This window comes from Falco peregrinus, chromosome 17 (genome assembly GCF_023634155.1).
Source record: "Falco peregrinus isolate bFalPer1 chromosome 17, bFalPer1.pri, whole genome shotgun sequence".
Lineage (NCBI taxonomy): Eukaryota > Metazoa > Chordata > Aves > Falconiformes > Falconidae > Falco > Falco peregrinus.
The window spans coordinates 6,044,801-6,063,095 of NC_073737.1; the positions used below are offsets into that span (position 1 = coordinate 6,044,801).

Consider the following 18,295-nt stretch of genomic DNA (forward strand, 5'->3'; position numbering starts at 1 on the left):
CCCAATGCATCCTGGTGCCATCTCATCCCATACCAGTGCCATCCCAATGTGTCCTATGCCAGTACAGTGGTGTCCCAGTCCATCCCAGTGCACCCCAGAGCATCTCACTGCCATCCCTGTGCCACTACAGTGTGTTCCAATGCATCCTGGTTTCATTCCAGTACAACCCAATGCACCCTGGTGCCTGCCAGTGCATCCCCAGCGCCATCCCAGTGCATCCCAGTGCTATCCCAGTGACATCTCAGTGCATCTGAGCGCATCCCAGTGCCATCCCAGTGCATCCCACTGCCACTCCATTACACTCTAATGCATCCTAGTGCCACCCTAGCACCATGCCAGTGCCATCCCAGTGCCATCAAATTGCATCCCAATGCCATCTCAGTGCATCCCAGTGCACCCCAATGCATCCTGGTGTCATCCCAGTGCATCCCAGCTCCATCCCAGTGCTGTCCCAGTGCAACCCAATGATGTCTCAGTGCACCCCAATGCATCCCAGTGCTATCTCAGTGCCATCAAATTGCATCCCAGTGCCATCTCAGTGCATCCCAGTGCACCCCAATGCATCCTGGTGCCATCCCAGTGCATCCCAGCTTCATCCCAGTGCTGTCCCAGTGCATCCCAGTGACCTCTCAGTGCACCCCAATGCATCCCAGCACCATCCCAATGCATCCTGGTGCCATCCAGTGCCATTCCAGTACACCCCAATGCATTCTACTGCCACCCTAGCGCCATCCCAGTTTCGTCAAATTGCATCTCAGTGCCATCTCAGTGGATCCTGGTGAAATCCCAGTGCATCCCAGCTCCATCCTAGTGCATTCCAGCACCCTTCCAGTGCATGTCCCAGTGCATCCCAGCTCTATTCCAGCACGCTCCCAGTGCACCCCAGTGCCATCCCAGTGCATTCCAGCTCCATCCCAGTGCATTCTAGCACCCTCCCAGTGCATCCCAGCTCCATCCTAGTGCATTCCAGCACCCTTCCAGTGCATGTCCCAGTGCATCCCAGCTCTATTCCAGCACGCTCCCAGTGCACCCCAGTGCCATCCCAGTGCATTCCAGCTCCATCCCAGTGCATTCTAGCACCCTCCCAGTGCATCCCAGTGCCATCCTAGTGCATCCCAGCACATTCCAGCACCCTCCCACTGCATCCCAGTGCTAGCCCTGCTCCGCAGCCCTTCCGTCACCTTTTGTGTCCTCGTCCTCGATGGTGGTGTTGGTGCTATCGGACGACTCCTGCCAGCAGGACAGCGACGGTGCAGGGGGAGAGACACAAACAGAGAGGGTCAGAATCGGGCCCAGCCGGGGGCGGCGGGTGTGAGCCCGGCCGGGGCTCAGCAGGACCCCGGCGATGGCGGACGCCGTGGGGGGGAGCCCCCACCATCACTGCGCCCCGTGCGCGCTCCTCATCCGCTCCAGCGCCACGTCAGCCCCCTCCCCACCCTGCGCCATGGCTGATGCTGGGGGGAGGATGGAGGCGGAAAGCGGGGCCCCAAACGACCCGAGGGCTAACGAACGCGGCGAGGCGCGAAGGGAAGGGAGGCAGCAATACCTTTATGCCGTCCGCAGGGTTATGAATTACAGTAGTTTGAGGCTCCTATGGGAGAAGGGAGAGAGACAGAGGCGGGGGGGGGGGGGGGACGAAGCAAGAGCCCAGGGAGGGGGACAACGGAGGGGGAGGACGACGGAGCGAGCAGCACGCGACGGGGGGCGAAGAGAGACCCAGACCGGATTCGGGGAGGGGCAGAGGGGGGGGAGAGAAGCAGAGAGTCATTAGGTCCAGCAAAAGCCAAATGGTTTAATTCACAGAAAGACGGAGGTGGGAGAGGCGGGGAAGGGGGCAGAGAGCAGGGAGAGAGGCGCAGCGAGACAGCCGAGGGAAAGCCGGCTGGGTTGTAGAGGGCAGTCCCGTGCCCGTGTCCTGCATCTGCTGTGCTGACCGGGCATCCCTGTGCCCGTGAACTCCACTCACTGTGCCAGCCGAGCATCCCTCTGCCGTGTCCCGCACTCGCTCCATGGGCTGGATACCCCTTTACTCACCCACAGTGTCCCACACTCGCTGGGCACCCCGGTGCCCGTGTCCTGCACTTGCTTGTGCCGGCTGCACACCCCCGTGCCTGTGTCCACCAGCTGGGCATCATTGTGCCCATATCCTGCACTTAGTGCTCCAGCTGGGCACCCGCATGCCCGTGTCCTGCACGCACTGCGCCAGCCAAGCACCTCTGCACCCAGATCCTGCACTTGCTGTACCCACCACACATTCCCACGGCTGTACCCTGCGCTCACTGTGCCCGCTGGGCATCCCTGCGCCTGTATCCTGTGCTCACGGCACCCGCCAGACACGCTCGTGCCCGTACCCCGCACCCGCTGTGCCAGCTGGGTGGCGGTGGGCACCCCCGTGCCCGCATCCTGCACCCACCTTGCTGTCTGCATTGCCAGGGCATCCCCACGTCCTGCACCCGCTGCACCAGCCTGGCAGCCCTGTGCCGCATCCTGCACTTACCTCACCGCAGGATCACAGTCAGCAGCCCCATCCCTGGGCCAGTATCCTGCACCCACCGCATGATCCGCAGCACGGGGCACCGCCACACCCATAACATGCACCCCCCTGCACCCATCCTGCACCCACCTGCCGTCCCTGCGAGGGGCATCCTGCCTGCATCCTGCACCCCCCCTCCATCCTCAGGACACCCCCCATCTCCAGCAACCCCAGGGACAGCTGGACAGACAGACAGACGAGGCCAGGGCCGGGGGGGGGTGTGGGCGCATGGCGATGGATGGGATGGGATGGTGGGATGGATGTGGCCAGGAGGGGGGATGACAGGGTGGGGGGCACCTACCAGCGCGGCAGGGTGGGAGTGTCCCCCTTGGGGCTGGTGACACCGGCGCTGCCTTTGGTGCTGTTGGTCTGGGGCTGGGGGGAGAGACAGGGGGCTCAGTGGCACGGGGGGGGGGGGCAGCCCCCCCGCGGTTCCCCCCCGCAGCCCCTCACCTTCACGCCGTCTGCCTTCTTGTTCAGTAAGCTCTTAGCTGCTGCGAAGGGGGAGAGAGTATCAGCAGCTGTCCCCTCCCTCGTGTGTGTGTCCCCCTGTCCCTCCCTCAGTGCTCCCCCCCTCCCCCCCGATGACCCACTGGGCGCCACCAGCACCCACCACCCAGGTGCTGCGGAGGGGAGACACGCTGGGAGGGGAAGGTCCCCAACCTGGGGGTGTCCCCCAACCTAGCGGGGGTGTCCCCAACCTGGGGATGTCCCCATCCTGGGGGTGTCCCCAGCCTGAGGGGAGGGTCCCCAACCTGGGGGACACACACATGAGCTGTGGGGGGTCCCATCCTGGTGGCCCCCGCAGAGGGGGGCCAGGGCTGGCTTACCTTGGAGAAATGCAGAGAGGAAAGCAAGAGAGAGCAGGGGAGGGGGGGAGGGGATGAGAGAGAAACGTGTGGAAAAAGGAGGAAAAAGGGACAAACATAAAAGAAAAAAACAAAACATAAAAAAGATATTTGAGTCGGGGGGGGGGGGGCGGCCTCCTGTGCCCCACCCAGTGCCATTCTGGAGGGGGACGAGGACGGGGGCTGGGGGAGCATCTGTCACTCCTGTCGTATTCTCTGGCCAGTGGGGGGGACAGGGACATGGCAGGGGGGCACAACTGGCGGTGGCGGGGGGTGTCACCTCAAGCATCCTTGTCACATCTCTGAACTCGAGGACCCCCTTGCTAGCGTCACAGCGGGGGGGGGCGCTGTGCAAATCCGGTGACAGCTGGGTGGCATGGATCAGCATCCACTGTTGGGGGGGGTGGGGGGGAAATGGGGGGGGAGGGGACACCCCTGCCCCCCCCGTGGACCCATGTCCCTACAGAGGTCCCTGGCAGGGTGTCCCCAAGGGTCCCGGTCCCTCCTCCGAAAGCAGGCGGGCGCTGAGAGGTGGGGGTTTAAACCAGAGCCGAATTAGGGGGGGTCGGAGGGGGGTCTCCCCGGCGCGGGGGGGGGGCCGCTGTAGCCCTGGGGGTGGGGGCATGGTTTAAGACCCGCCGAGTGTTTCGCGGTGCCACGAACACTGGCTACAGCTCTCGGGAAGCCGTGAGGGAGGAACGTGCGAGAGGGCATGCAGGGGGGCATGCAGGGCGGGGGGGGCACATGCTGGGGGTGTGCGCGAGGGGCAGACACAGGGGGGGCCACGGGGGGACCACAGGGCATGCAGCTGGTGTGCCCCCCTCCATGCACAAGCGTGCCCCCTCTGTGTGCAGGGGCTGGGGGGCAGTGCCGTGGGGTGGGAGCAATGGGGAGGGCACCCCGAAATTATCTCCCCCTGCCCCAGCTCCCATTGCTGACCCAGGTGGGGGTCCCCTGGGGGTGCCACCACAGTGTGTCCATCCTCCCCCCAGGGACCACTGGCCCAGAGCAGGGCACAAGCACCCAAGCAACCCCCCCGGGAATGGGGGTCAAGCACTGCAGGGGGGTGGGGGGGCGCAGACTCCCCCCCCGGCGCCAACCGGGGGGTGATAGCGGCAGGGGGAGACAGTGGCATCACTCGGTCCCCACGGGGAAGGGGAGAGGCTGGGGGGGTGCAGGACGGGGGGAGGCAATGCGGGGGGTCCATGCATGCGCTCCGATTTCCGAGGAGGGCACCCGAAACCCGTTGGGGGGGGGGGGGGGAGGTGTGAGGAAGAGGACGGTTGGGGGGGACGGGACATGGGGACAAAGGATCTGGGGCGGGGAGATGGAGGGGACACAGAAACCAAGCAGGGCCGGGGGGGCCGGGGGGGGCCCTTTGCGGATGCGTCTACCTTGTTCCACCAGCCCCAGGGGGGCCCCGGCGGCGGCCGCCGACATGTCGGAGGAGCGGTGGTCTGTCTGCCCACTGCGGGCAGGAGCCGCAGGAGAGAGAGAGAGAGAGAGGAGAGAAGGGAGCAGAGCTCCTGTTAGGGGGAAGGGGCAGGTGGGGCGGGGGGGGCGCTGGCAGCCAAGACCCCCACCTTCCCACCCTTCCACCCCCCAACAGCAAGCCCTGGGGTGCCCATTACCCCGGCCTCAGGCCTGGGGGTGTGCTCGTGTTGCTCCGTCCCCTCCCACCGTGTCCCCCCCCCCCGCCAGCCACCGGAGGTCGGCGGGGGGGGGGACACGGGGACCCGGCACTACCTGCTGCTGTGTGCGTGGGGCGGGGGGGGGGCGGATCCTGCCCCCCCCTTGGCTAATGCACGCCCCCGTCCTCGCCGACAGGGAAAAAATGGGGGGGGGGGGGGTTAAGGGGGGGGAGGGGGAGAAAGAGAGAAAGACAGTGACAGAGAAGGGGGGAGGGGGGCACCGGCCTCGGCGGGGGCTGCGGGCGGGGGGGCTGTGGCCCCCGGGCCCCCCCAGCCAGCGGGAGCCCCTCCTTACCTGAGAAGTTCCTGGTGGCCAACATGGTGGTGAGGATGGCGCCCTGCAAGGAAGGGGGCAGGATGAGTTGGGGTGGGGGGTGGGGGGGGTGGGGGGGGTGGGGGGGTGGGGGGCGGGCTGTGTGCAGGATGAGGATGGGGGTGATGATGGGGGTGGGGAGGGTGGGGCAGGGGGTTGCAGGATGAGGCTGGGCAGGGGTGATGGGATGGGGGGGGGCAGTGGGGCAGGTGGGGCAGGATGAGGATGGGAGGTGATAGCATGGGGGGGCAATGAGTGCAGGATGAGGCCGGGGGGCATGATGGGATGGGGGGGCAGTGCGGCAGGGGGTGCATGATGAGGCTGGGGTGGGGTGGTGATGGGGATGGGGGGGCAGGGGTAGCAGGATAGGGCCATGGCATGGTGTGACATGCCAGGCAGGACAGGATGGGACCATGGCACGGGGGCACCACACTGGGCACGACCAGGGTGAGACCGTGGTGCTGGGAAACCTGCCGGGCAGGGGCAGGCTGGGGCCGTGCCGCGCTGGGTATCACTGGGACGGGCCCACGGCTCGTGCAGAGCAGCCGGCATGGCCAGCGTGACACCATGCCACAGCAGGCACAGCCACAGGGGACCATCCCACATAGCAAAGCACCAGGCATGGGGGCCAGGATGGGGCCACAGCACCACTGGGACAGGGCTGTGCCCCGTGGGAAAGCACGAGGGCGCTGCCAGGATGGGACCACGCCAGGCAGGGAAGCACCGGGATGGCAGCAGGGGGTAGCTGGGATGGGGGATGGGACCGTGCTTGCACCGGGCGCTGGCTGTGAGCACATGGCCCCAGGCATGGGCACAGTGGCTGCTGTGCTGGGGGGAAGCACCGGGCACGGATCCAGCCCACGCTGTCCCTTGAGGATCCCTCACCTTGAGCTTCCTCCGGGCGTTTGAACTTTTTCAGACATTCTACCGTCTCCTGCCTGTGCATCATGGAGGCCACGGTCGAGCGTTGCTGTGGGGGACAACGGGGTCAGCGCCAGGCGCCAGGGGCCATCACCGGGGGGACACGGAGCAGGGACAGCACTTACGCAGACCCACGGGTGCTTGAGGGCTTCGTGGGCTGTGATGCGCTTGGCAGGGTTGATGGTCAGCATCTGGTTGATGAGGTTTTTCGCTTCGGGGTGTGACCGTGTCCCACTCAGGCGAAGGGAACTGGGGAGGGGTGGGGACACGGGGGTGATGGCTGGGGAGAGTAGCCTTGCCAAGAGAGTCCCCTTGCCAAGTCCCTGGGCAGCCACCAGAGATGTGGCCCAAAGCCATCCCCCAGGCTCTGCCTGGTGATGATTAGCTGTAGTGTCCCTCAGTAGGTTCCAGAGTTAACGGGCCACCCGGCTGCAGTGCAGGGGGGGCCTGGCACCGGGGACTTACGTCATAGGCACCAGCCTTGATCTGTTGGTAGAGTTTGTGCTGGTCCTCATCCCAAAATGGGGGGTACCCCACCAGCAAGATGTACAGGATGACACCTGGGTGAGGGAGAGCAGAGTCAGGGCTAGGGGAACAGGGACCTCCCCGCGGCTCCCTCCAGCCCTGCCCAGGGACAGCAGTGTCCCCAGGTCAGCCTGTCCCCATGTTCCCCGCGGCAGCATCCAGGACACCCAGCAGAGCACAGCACAGCCGGGGCACACAGCCCAGGGTGGGGACAGGACCAGGGATGGGGACATGGATGAGGACTGGGCTGGGGCTGGGACAGGAACTAGGATTGGGACCAGCATAGAACTGGGATGGGGAAGAGGATGATACTGGCCATGGGACTGGGATGCAACTGGGATGGAGCCAGGAAAGGGGCAGGAAGGGATGGGGGAGGGGACCGAGGTGGGGGGCCGGCGGGGCCGGGCTCTTACCACATGCCCAGATGTCCACGGGTTTGCCATAGGCCTCTTTGCGCAGGACTTCGGGGGAGAGGTAGCCCGGCGTTCCCCGCAAAGCCTGGGGTGGAGATGGCAGGAGCTGAGCCGAGCCGTGGCGGGCGGGAGGGGGTGGGCAGGGCAGGGGCAGGGTGGGCGTGAGGCAGCGGGCAGTGGACACGGGGCTGGGGCACAGGCCACAGGGCAGCGGTGTGTGCTTGGGCACGGGGTGGGGATGCGGTGGGGATGGGGCTGGATGCGGTGGGCACGGGGGAGGGACATGGTGGGCATGGGGCAGGGCATGGGGGGCATGGGGCAGGATGTGGTGGGCACGGGGAAGGGCACAGTGGGCACGGGGAAGGGCGCGCTGGGCTGGACGCGGTGGGCATGGGGCAGGGTGCGGTAGGTAGGACACAGTGGGGCATAGGGCAGGGCATAGTAGGCAGGACACGGTGGGCACAGGGAGGACGCGGTGGGCACAGGGAGGACGCGGTGCCAAGGACGTGGTGGGCAGGACATGGTGGGCACAGGGCAGGACACGGTGGGCATGGGGCAGAGCGTGTGGTGGGTAGGAAGCAGTGGGCACAGGGAGGGCACGGTGGGCACAGGGGAGGATGCAGTGGGCATGGGGCAGGACGCGGTGGGCAGGACGCAGGGAGCAGTGGGTAGGAAGCGGTGGGCACGGGGAGGGCACGGTGGGCACAGGGAGGACGCAGTGGGCACAGGGAGGGGCACGGTGGGCACGGGGCAGGACACGGTGGGCAGGAAGCGGTGGGGCACGGGGCAGGGCGCGATGGGCACGGGGATGCAAGCGGCACTCACCGAACCAGGCCTGCTGATCCCCTGCACCTCGATGGCGAGGCCGAAGTCTGCCAGCTTCACCGCTGCCCCTTTGCACTTGCTGGCCAGGAGCAGGTTCTCCGGGCTGCCACGGCAGCAGCGGGCACAGGGTGGCGAGGGGAGAGGGGACACCAGAGGGGGAGCAGAGGGGGCTTTGCCGCCGCCATCAAGCGGGTGCTGCCCACCTGCCTGTCCCCGTGCCGAGTGCTGGGGGGTGCCTGGGTGGCAGTCCCCCTGCCGTCCCTACGGTGCCACCAATGTCACCCCTGGCCTCACCCCGGCAATCGCCCCGCAGCCCTGCAGCCTCAGGGCCATGTCCCAACTCAGAGCCAGCCCCGAGCACCCCCCAGCCCCACATCCCACCTGGCTCACGCCCGCCCCCAGCACCCCAACGGGGGTTGTGTGCGTGAGCGGGGGGGTCACAGTGAGCACCTGGCTCAGTGCGGGAGGTCGCCGTGCCTGGGGAGTCACGTGCACCTCCAGAAAGGGGAGATGGCAGGTGGAGGCACCCAGAGCAGAGGGGACACCGCCAGCCCCACGGGGAGAGCAGTGACACCACCCCAGGACATGGGAGCTTGAGGACCCACAAAGCTGCCCAACCCCCCACCCCCCCGCCCCATATGTGGGGACACAGGGAAAGACCTGGGGAGGGGGGAGAAGCACCCTGTGCAGACAGGTGGACGGGGGGGGCACTCACCTTGAGGGTCCCTGTGGACGACCCCCATTTGGTGACAGTGGAGGACGGCCTCCAGGATCTGCTGGATGCAGTGGCTGCACGCAAACGTCAGAGGGGGGCGTCAGGGGCATGCTGCCCCCCCCCCCCGCCACCTCCCAACACCCCCCTGTCAGGGCCTCCTGGGACCTGCGCCCCCTCCAAATCAGCCCCCCCGCCCCGCTGCCAGCCGCCCGCTGCGCCCTGGGAGGGACTCTACAAAACAAGCCGTGATCTCATACTGGGGGGTGTGCTGAGCTTGGCACCCCCCTGTGCCCCTGCTTGGGGGGGTCACCCCCGGGGGGGGGACACTGCCTTGGAGGGAGGTCACCCCTGGGTGCCCATCAGGGGGTGCTCCCATCCTGGCATGGAGCCATGGGGGTCCACCCTAATGGTGCTGCTGTGCCCCCTCGCTGGCCATGGGGACCCCCCCCAGCCCTGCTGCTGCCTGGACACTGGGGTCCCCAGGACAGGACTCACGGGGGGGACAGGGGGGTGCGGGGAGGGCGGATGGAGACAAGACAAGAAAGAAAGATAGGAAGGAGCAGGGGGATGAGAGGCTGAAATGGGGGTGAAGTGAGGGGCCCCTGCCCGGCTGGGGGTGCTGGGGCGTGGTGTTGTGTGTGGGGTACCTCCCTGCAAGGGGTGGGGCAAAAATTTGGGGGGAGGGGGGGCAGAAAAAGGAGGGAGGAGAGAGCCCCAAAGCGGGGTCCCCAGCAAGGGGAGCGGGGGGCCGGGAAGCGGGATGCTCCGGCGGGTGGGGGCAGCGCAGGGGGCACGGCCCCCCCGCCACCCCCCCCCCCACCACATTATACTGACCTGTGCTCCCTCTGCACAGGGGCAAAGTGATGGGTGGGAGAAACGCGTGCTAATAGCTCATGGGACACAGTGACTGCAAAACAAAACGGGGGGCGGGGGGCGGGGGGCGGGAGTGGGGGCAGGGTGGGGATAAGGGGGTGAGGGGGCAGGATGGAGAGGAATGGGGTGGGAGTAGGGGGGTAGGATGGGGGGGTGGGGGGGAGGATACAGAGGCAGGAGGGAGAAGGACAGAGGGGCAGGTTGGGGGGCGGGGGGGGGGCAAGGAGGCAGGTCAGGGGCAGGTGGGGGGCAGGAGGCAAAACACAGGGAAGGGGGTGCCGGGGGGGGTAAGCAAGCAGGGGGGCAGCGGTGGGACGGACAGACACACAGACGGACACACGGACACGCAGAGCCCAAGTGAGGTGTGATGGGAGACAGGGGGGGCAGAGGGAAGGGCACGGGGAGGGGGGACGGGGGGGTGGAGATGGGGGGAACGAGAGAGGGGGAGAAACAATGTTGTGAAAGCCCAGAGACCACGGGGACGGGCACACGGTGGGCACACAGGGTGCTGGGGGCTCACTACAGGCACGGGGGGGCCCTGGGGGCCCCCCACCCGCCACCAGCCCCCCTGGCACATCATGACAGCACCAGGCCTCAGCGGCGGGGGTTGGTGGTGGGAGCATGGGGTGAGGGGGGGATGTGGGGGGGCCCACTGATCACCCGGCAGCAGGATGGAAGTTGGTGGGGGGTTACAATAAGGGGGTGGGCACCTCCCACCCACTCAGCTCCCCCCCCTGCCTGCCTTGCTGGAGCTGCCCCATCCCTGAAGCCCCCCCGGGGGATGGGGGGGGCACTGGGGGGGCTGGGGGTGTCCAGGGGACTTTGGGGGGGGGGGGGGCGGGGGGAGACATGGGGGCTCACCTGGCATCAGCTTCGCTGTAGTACTCCCGTGCCACGATGTCCTCAAAGAGCTCGCCGCCGGTCACCCTGCAACGCAGCCGGGGCACCGCGTCACCCTGGGACCCTGATGCCTGGGCACCCCGACCCCCCCGGGACCCCTCGATCCCCCCTGACCCCCCCAGCTGCACTCACAGGTCGAAGACGAGGTAATGGAAACCCTCCTCTGAGATGCTGTCATGGAGCCGCACTGCAGGGACAGGACAGGGACAGGGATGGGGACAGGGACAGGCTCAGCCTCGGCCCCAGGAGCCCACGGGCCCCGGGCAGCCGCCACGTCTGTCACACGTGTGTCCATGTCATGCAGCCCTCACATCTGCACCCAGTGTGTCACCGGGGGAGGCACCCAGCAGGACCCCAGGGGTAGGACCCCACCTGTCACCAGGGTGACACCCAGCATGTCCCAGGGGGCACCCAGCGTGTCCCTGGGTGGCAGACAGCACACCCCTGTGGTGGCACCCAGCGTGTCCCAGGACCCAGGGGGGCACCCAGTGTGTCGCTGGGGTGGCACCCAGCAGGACCCCACATGTCCCCAGGGTGGCACGCCCTCATGGTGGCACCCAGCGTGTCCCTGGGGTGGCACCTAGCAGGACCCCAGGGGTGACACCCCACACGTCCTCAGGTGGGCACCCAGCACATCCCAGGGTGGCACCCTGCGCACCCCCATGGTGGCCCCCAGCCTGTCCCCAGGGTGGTCCGGGCCAGGCACCACTCACCGATGTTGGAGTGCTTCAGCAGCCGGCAGATGCGGGCCTCCCGCTCCAGCTTCTGGTGGTCTGGGGGGACAGGGGTCAGCCAGCTCCCCGCCCCCCATCCCCCACCCCGGGGCCCCCCAGCCCCACCCGCGCCACAGGGGGTCCCTCTCCCCATCCCTGTCCCCAGCCCGAGGAGCCTGCAGGTGCCCGCTCGTGCGTGCACATGGCTCTGTGGGTGGGTGCGCACAGCTGTGCAGGTGCGTGTGGGTGTGCATGCGTGGTGTCACTGTGCATGCATGTGCCGGCGTGTACCAGGGCACACGAGTGTGTGGGTGTGCACCTGTGGGCACGTGCACCTGTGTGCGGGTTTGCATGTGTGTGCACACATGTGGGTGCATGGGTGTGTGGGTGTGCGCAGATGTGTACACACGTGTGCAACTGCGCATGTGTGTATGCACATTTGTGTGGTTGTGCATGTATGGATGTGTGCGTATGTGCCTGTGGGTGTGCAAACACGTGTGGTTGTATGTGTGTGTGCTTGTGCCCATGTGTGTGTGGGGGGGGGGGGTGGTTGTGCATGCGTTGTGGGTGTGGATGTATGTGTGGTGTCCCTGTCCCTGTGGGGGGTAGTACGTGTAGGTGTGCAGGTGTGCAGGTGTGCCTGCGCGTGCGGGTGTGCCTGTGGGCGGCTGTACCCATGTGCACGTGCACCTGTGTGTGCCACTGTCCCAGCTTGCGGCAGTACAACATGTGTGTGCAGCTGTACATCCATGCGGTTGTACCTGTGTGCATGGGTGCACCTTTGTGCACAGCTGTACCCACGTGTGCCACTGCACCCACATGTGACTGCACCTGTGTGCAACTGTACATCCATGAGGCTGCGCTCATGCGTGCAGCTGCACCTGTGTGTAGCTGTACACGTGTGTACATGTGTTTGCCACTGTATGAGTGTATGTGTGTAGTGGTACCTGTGTGTGTAGTTGTACCTGTGTGTGTACTGTGGTGTGCAGCTGTACCTGCGTGCATGGCAGTATCTGTGTGTGCAGGTGTACCTACAGGTGATGCTGTACCTATGTGTGGCTGTAGCTGTGTCTGCAGCTGTACATCCATGCAGCTGCACCTGTTTGCAGCTGTACACATGTGTACCTGTGACTGCCAGTGTACGAGCGCACGGCTGTACCTGTGTGTACGTACCAGGGGGTGCAGCTGTACCTGTATGTCTGTACATACATGCGTATCAGGGCGTGTGGCTGTACCTCTGTGTGTGTGTGTGATGTGTGTGTGTCAGGATGTGCAGCTGTATCTGTGTGTGTGTGAGGGCGTGTGGCTGTAGCTGTGTTTGTGTACATGTCTATCAGGGCATGTGGCTGTACCTGTCCACGTGCACACACGTGTGTACAGGGCATGCAGCTGTACCTCTGTGTGTATGTGTCTGTGTGTATCAGGTTGTGTGCCTCTACCTGTCTGTGCATGTGTGTGTGTCAGGGTGTGTGTGTGTCAGGGTGTGTGGCTGTAACACTCTGTATGTGTGTGTGTGTGCGCGCACATGCGTGTGTGTGTGTGTGAGCAGGGAAGGGCTGTGCCAGGCAGGGTGTGCACCTGCTCACAACCCCCCACGCCTGTGTGTATGTACACACACGTGTATAGCAATCACACACATCCCCCACCTGCACACACATGTGCACACACCCCCCACGTACAGCGTGCACAGGCACCCCCATGCACACTGTACTCAGAGCAAACACCTGTGCACATGCACACACACTCATGGCCAAGGTACATACACGTGTGTACACAGAGTACACCCCCATGCACTCAGTGCAACCATGTGCTGCCTGCTCACACGTGTGCACACCCCCACACCCATGTACACTGTGCACACACACCCCTCGCACAGGGTCACACACACACTGCTGAGGGGTGCACACACCCTGTGGCCCAGTACAGGCACACATGCATATGCCCTGCTCACACCTGTGCACACACATACACCCCCGCACATGCAGTGCACACACCTGTATACACACTGCACACATGCACTGCTGACATCTGCACACACAGCCACAAACCCACTGACACAGCGCGCGCACACTTTGCCTGCTCACAGCCCTGCACACACACCTGTGTGAGCACACACTCGTGCACCCCGCACTGCTTACATGTGCACACCCTCATGTACACACATATGTGCACACACATGTGCCTGCACACATCCATGAACACATACGTGCACATCACACACTACACACACCTGCGCATGCACACACCCCATGTACACATCACGCACACACCTGTGTGCACACACATGCACACATAGAGCTCACACTGTTGCACGCACACACTTGTGCACACACACACTGCACACACCCCATGTACACATCACACACAGCTCACACTTGTGCAAGCATGCACACACCCCCAGCACACACCTATGCACACATACACATGTACACGTTGGACATGCACTGCACACATCTGTGCGCACACATACCCATGCACACGCACTGCTCACACCCATGAGTGCACACACACGCACTGCTCACACCTGTGTGTACACACACTGCTCACAGCTGCGCGCACACAGACCCCTTTGCACAAAGCACATGCATATACACACGTCTGTGCATGCACACACGCAAAGAGCTGCTCATGCATGTGCACACCCTAGGGCACACCACGGCTGCTGTGGGGCTCCGAGGGGCACCCTGGGGCTGGGGGGGGGCGTCCCACAGGGTAGCAGGAGGGAGTGGGAAGAGGCAGAGCTGGATCCAGCCCCCGTGGAGCCCCCCCCACCCCAAGCATCATGCGTACCGCGGGTGTCACGGGCACCATGGGTGTTACCATGGGCACCCGGGTGGCCGGGCTGGGGGTGGCCCCGGGGTGGGTGCCGGGGGGTCGCTGGGGGGTCCTACCTCTGGCAGAGAGCTTTTTGGTGTTGATGATCTTGGCGGCGTACTCATGGCCAGTGCAGAGCTTGACGCAGCGCCGGACCACCGAGAAAGCCCCCCTGGGGAGGGCGGGGGGGACAGGCTCAGTGCCCCCCGCCTGTCTCAGCCCCCCCCCCCCCCGAAACCAGGCACGGGTGGGCTCCCACCCCGTGACTCAGCACCCCGGGGCCAGGGACTGCACCGGCCGTGACTCAGCACCCGCGGGGTGAACCCCGACACCGGGGGAGCCCCGATGCCAGTTGGCCCCCACCCCAGGCACGCTGGGGGCCTGCGGATGGGGGTGCTGGGGGGTGCCAGGTGGTGGGGGTGGGCTCGGGGGGGTGAGCGCCTCGGGGGGGCCTGGGACCAGCATCACGGAGGGGGTCGTGGGAAGGATCCGGCACCGGCAGCCCGTTGCCATGGGGACGGCGGGTGGCCCGGATGGCGGCGGTGGCCATGGTGGCGGCAGTGGCCATGGTGGTGGCGGAGGTGGTAGCGATGGTGGCAGCGGTAGCAGCGGGCACAGGGCCCGGCTGCGGGCCCAGTGGGGCTCGGGGAGCCAGTGGCCACCGGCAATCCCGGGGACAGGGACAGTGTGGTCATACTCACACTGGGCAGGGACACCCACTCGCCTGCAGCCCCCTCAAGCGCCACCACCACCTGTCCCCCTCCCAGGACCAACATTCCTGCCTGTCCCTGCCTGCCGGAGTCCCCAGGGCAGCAGGTGCTCAGCAGCACCCACGCTCGAGGGGTCAGGGCAGCGTCTGGGGTGGCACCAAGGAACCCCCTCAGGGGACAGCCCCCAGTGCTGGGCTGGGGTCACGGCAGAGCCTGGCAGCACCCCCGTGCCAGTAGCACCCCTGTGCCGCCACACCAAGGGTCCTGCGGGGGACACGTGGGCCCCAGGAGGTTGGGGGCCAGGTGCTCCCCTGCCACCACACCAGGTCCCCATGTCCTGGGGCACCGAGGGCCCCACACTGGCCCAGACGGTGAGGACCCTGCCACCACTGGCGGATGGGGGGATCCCCTCTGGCCTTGCACCCCCCGGCCACCCCATCCCCTCCCACGTGGCCCCGGGGACAGGGGGACACAGTGGGTGCCAGCTCCTGTAGGAGGGACGACTGCTATTTGCTGTGCCCCCCCGCCCTGTGCCTCAGTTTCCCCACCGGCCGTGGGCAGATGTCCCTGGCAAGCCGGGCACGGGGGGAGACACGCACAGTGGCTGGTGGGTGACATGGAGGGATGGGGGGATCTGCGTTGCCATGGCAATCAGGACAGGCTGGATTTGGGGGAAAGTGAGGGAATAGCCCCTGATGTCACCACATCTCCCCCCACCCTACCCCCCCAGGTACCCCCAAAGGGACCACATCTATCCCTGCAAAATGTCCCCCGGCTATGGGGGGCGTACCTTCTGCCCCGACAAGGTCTGCCCCCACATGCCCCACCCCCCCAGTTTTACTCCCTCCGGTCTGCATGGGGGTCCAGGGGATCTGCCCCCGCCCCATGGCCTTTGGGTCAAATTAGCCCCCACCCCAAACGAGTTTCTCCTCAGATCCCCCCAACACACATCCCGGGGGGGGGTCATGGATGGAGGGGTGGCTGGGGAGGTGGAAGGATGGGGGTGGGAGGGGCAGGGGGGACCTGGGGATCTTTAAGGACTACGGGTCCAGAAGGGCTGGCATCTATAAGGACCGGTGGCTGGGGGAGGGGGCAGCAGATCTGGGGAGTTATATAAGGCCCAAAGGGGTCTAACGGGGGCTGGGGGCTGAGAAGGGGCTATAAGGACCAGAGGGGAGACATGGACGGGTCTATAGCAATGGGGGGCGCAGAGAGATTGGGAGATCCATAGGGGTGGGGGGCAAGGGGGCCTGGAGGATGGGGGGGGTCTGAAAGGAGCAGGTGCCCATAAGTACTCAAGGACAGGCTGGAGGATGAGGGATGGCTATAGGGACTGGGGGGTGTAGGGGCTTCAGGCGGGGGGGCGTCTGTCAGGATTGAGGGGGTCTGGGAGGTCTGTAAGGACTGGTGCGGCTGTAAGGGCTCGGGGCGGGGGTGCGGGTATCAGTAAGGGCTTCGGAGGGGTCTGGAGGGATGGGGGTCTATAAGGACTGGGGCGGCTCTAAGGACCAGAGGATCTTCAGAGATGGGGGTGTGCGTGTGTGTGTGTGTCTGTGAGGACGAGGGGGTCTGTAGGAGCAAGGGAGGGCTGTAAAGACTGGAGGGGGGGGGGGGGGGCTGTAGAAGCCAGGGGCGGGATCGGGAGTGCTGGGGGATCTATAAGGACTGGGGGGCCAGGAGACATGGAGGAGGGGGTCTGTAGAGATGAGGGTCCATAGGGTCAAGGGTGGCTATAAGGACTGGAGCATCTATAGGGCTGGATGATTGGGGACCGGGGCGGGGGGGGGGGGGGGGGGGGGGGCGAAAAATGGAAGGATTGGGGGGGTCTGGGGTGATTGGGCATAGTTAAGGACTGGAGGGGGGTTGTCAGGAAAGATCAGGGGGGCCTGTAAGGATGGGGGGGTCCCTGGGGAACAAGGGGGCTGCAGGGACTGGGGGGTCCATGGGGACGGGGGTTACGTGGAGGAACTTGGGGTCCGGGCGGCCCCGGGGGCTGTAAGGCCCCGAGGGTCCCTGCGGCTGGGGCGGGGAGGGGAGATGCTGGGGGGCAGGCACCGGACCGGCGGGGGGCCGGTATTGGGGGGGGGGGGGGGGCAGGGCCAGTACCGGGGGGGAGGGCAGTACGGGGCGGGGGGGGGGGGGGGCAGCCGGGGGGGGGGGGGGGGGCTGGGCAGGGCCGGTAAAGGGGGGGGGGGCGGCGGAGGCGGTGGGGGAGCCGGTCCCGGGTGCCCCGTCCCGCGGAGGAAGGGGGGATGCGTCACGTCTGCACCGAGCAGCGGCCGGAGCCCCGGCCAGCGCCCCCCGCCCCCGCCGCCCCCCGCGCTCCGCCCACGGCCGGTGCCGTGCCCGTGCCCGGTGCCGGTGCCGGTGCCGGTGCCGGCGGCCCTTACTTGCCGATCTCCTCGTAGAGCTGGTACTCGTCGGTGAAGCGGGTGCAGGGCACGGTGGTGGCCATGCTGCCGCCGCGCCGCGCCGCAATGAGCCGCCCCGGCACCGGCTCCGCTCCGGCTCCGGCTCCGCCTGGCGCGGGGGGGGCGGGAGGAGGCGCTGCCGGGCCGGGGGAGGCACCGGCCGGGGGAGGCACCAGTCCGGGACAGCCCCCGCCGCCCCCCATCCCCCCCCCCCCCACCGCGGCTGGGATCCCCCCCACCCCCGGGGCACCCGCCGCCTCGGACCTGCCCCCGCGCCAGGGACCACCCCCCCACTCGTCGCCACGCGCGCCCCCCCCCAACCCCCCGGGGCTGGACCCCCGGTACCCCGCGGGGATCCCCCTCTCCCCAGTGGCTCCAGGGCCAGACCACCCCCCTGCGACCCCTTTATCTCAAATGCCCCGCGGGTGGAGGGACCCATGTCCCCCGTGTGTTGTGTGTCCTCCCCAAAAAAAGGTCCCATATCCAGACCCGTCTCCCTGATTCCCCCCTCCCAAAATCCCCGTATCTAGACCCCCTCCCACAGATCCCACACCACCTCCACAAAGGATGCCAAACTCAGATGCCCTCACCCCGAGGACCCACATCCCCCCCCCCCCCAAAGTCCCCATATCCAGACCCCCTCCTCGGCACCCCCCCAATATCTCCATATCCAGATCCCCTCCCAGGGACCTCACGTCCCCCCAAAGGACCCCAAATCCGTGCCCCCCCAGCCCCCATCCGCCCCCCAAAAGACCCCAATATCCAGACACTCCTCTCAAGGATCCCACATCCACTCCCTCCACCATCCCCCTCCACCCCCCCCGTGGGACACCCCCCAATATGGAGCCCCCCCGTACACCAATGTCACCCCCAATGTCACCCCAAACAACCCCTCCAGGCTTTAACACCGCCCCCCTGCCCGAGGCAAAACACCGGGGGGGGAGCAAAATCCTGTCCTCCCCGCCCCCGCCCCCAGGGCACCTTGAAGCCCCCCAGTGCCAAAGGCTTGCTGAGGGGGCAGGCTGTTTTTGGGGGACACACACAAGAGGCCACCAGCAGGCCCAGGGCCTGGCTGGGTGCCACAGCCCGC

General features: G+C 66.4%; 1 protein-coding gene across 1 annotated transcript; it reads right to left on the reverse strand.

Moving 5' to 3' along the window:
- Nucleotides 1-503: 503 nt before the first annotated feature.
- Nucleotides 504-17,352, reverse strand: LOC101923748 (calcium/calmodulin-dependent protein kinase type II subunit beta). Its single transcript, XM_055820399.1, is given in 18 exon segments — nt 504-2,908; nt 2,987-3,027; nt 4,776-4,818; nt 4,821-4,849; nt 5,368-5,410; nt 6,271-6,291; nt 6,293-6,355; nt 6,432-6,524; nt 6,526-6,555; nt 6,772-6,866; nt 7,245-7,329; nt 8,070-8,172; nt 8,781-8,858; nt 10,519-10,584; nt 10,690-10,744; nt 11,271-11,330; nt 14,162-14,256; nt 17,185-17,352. Coding segments are annotated over 18 exon segments (1,143 nt in total). The 5' UTR covers nt 17,250-17,352; the 3' UTR covers nt 504-2,830.
- Nucleotides 17,353-18,295: the final 943 nt, after the last annotated feature.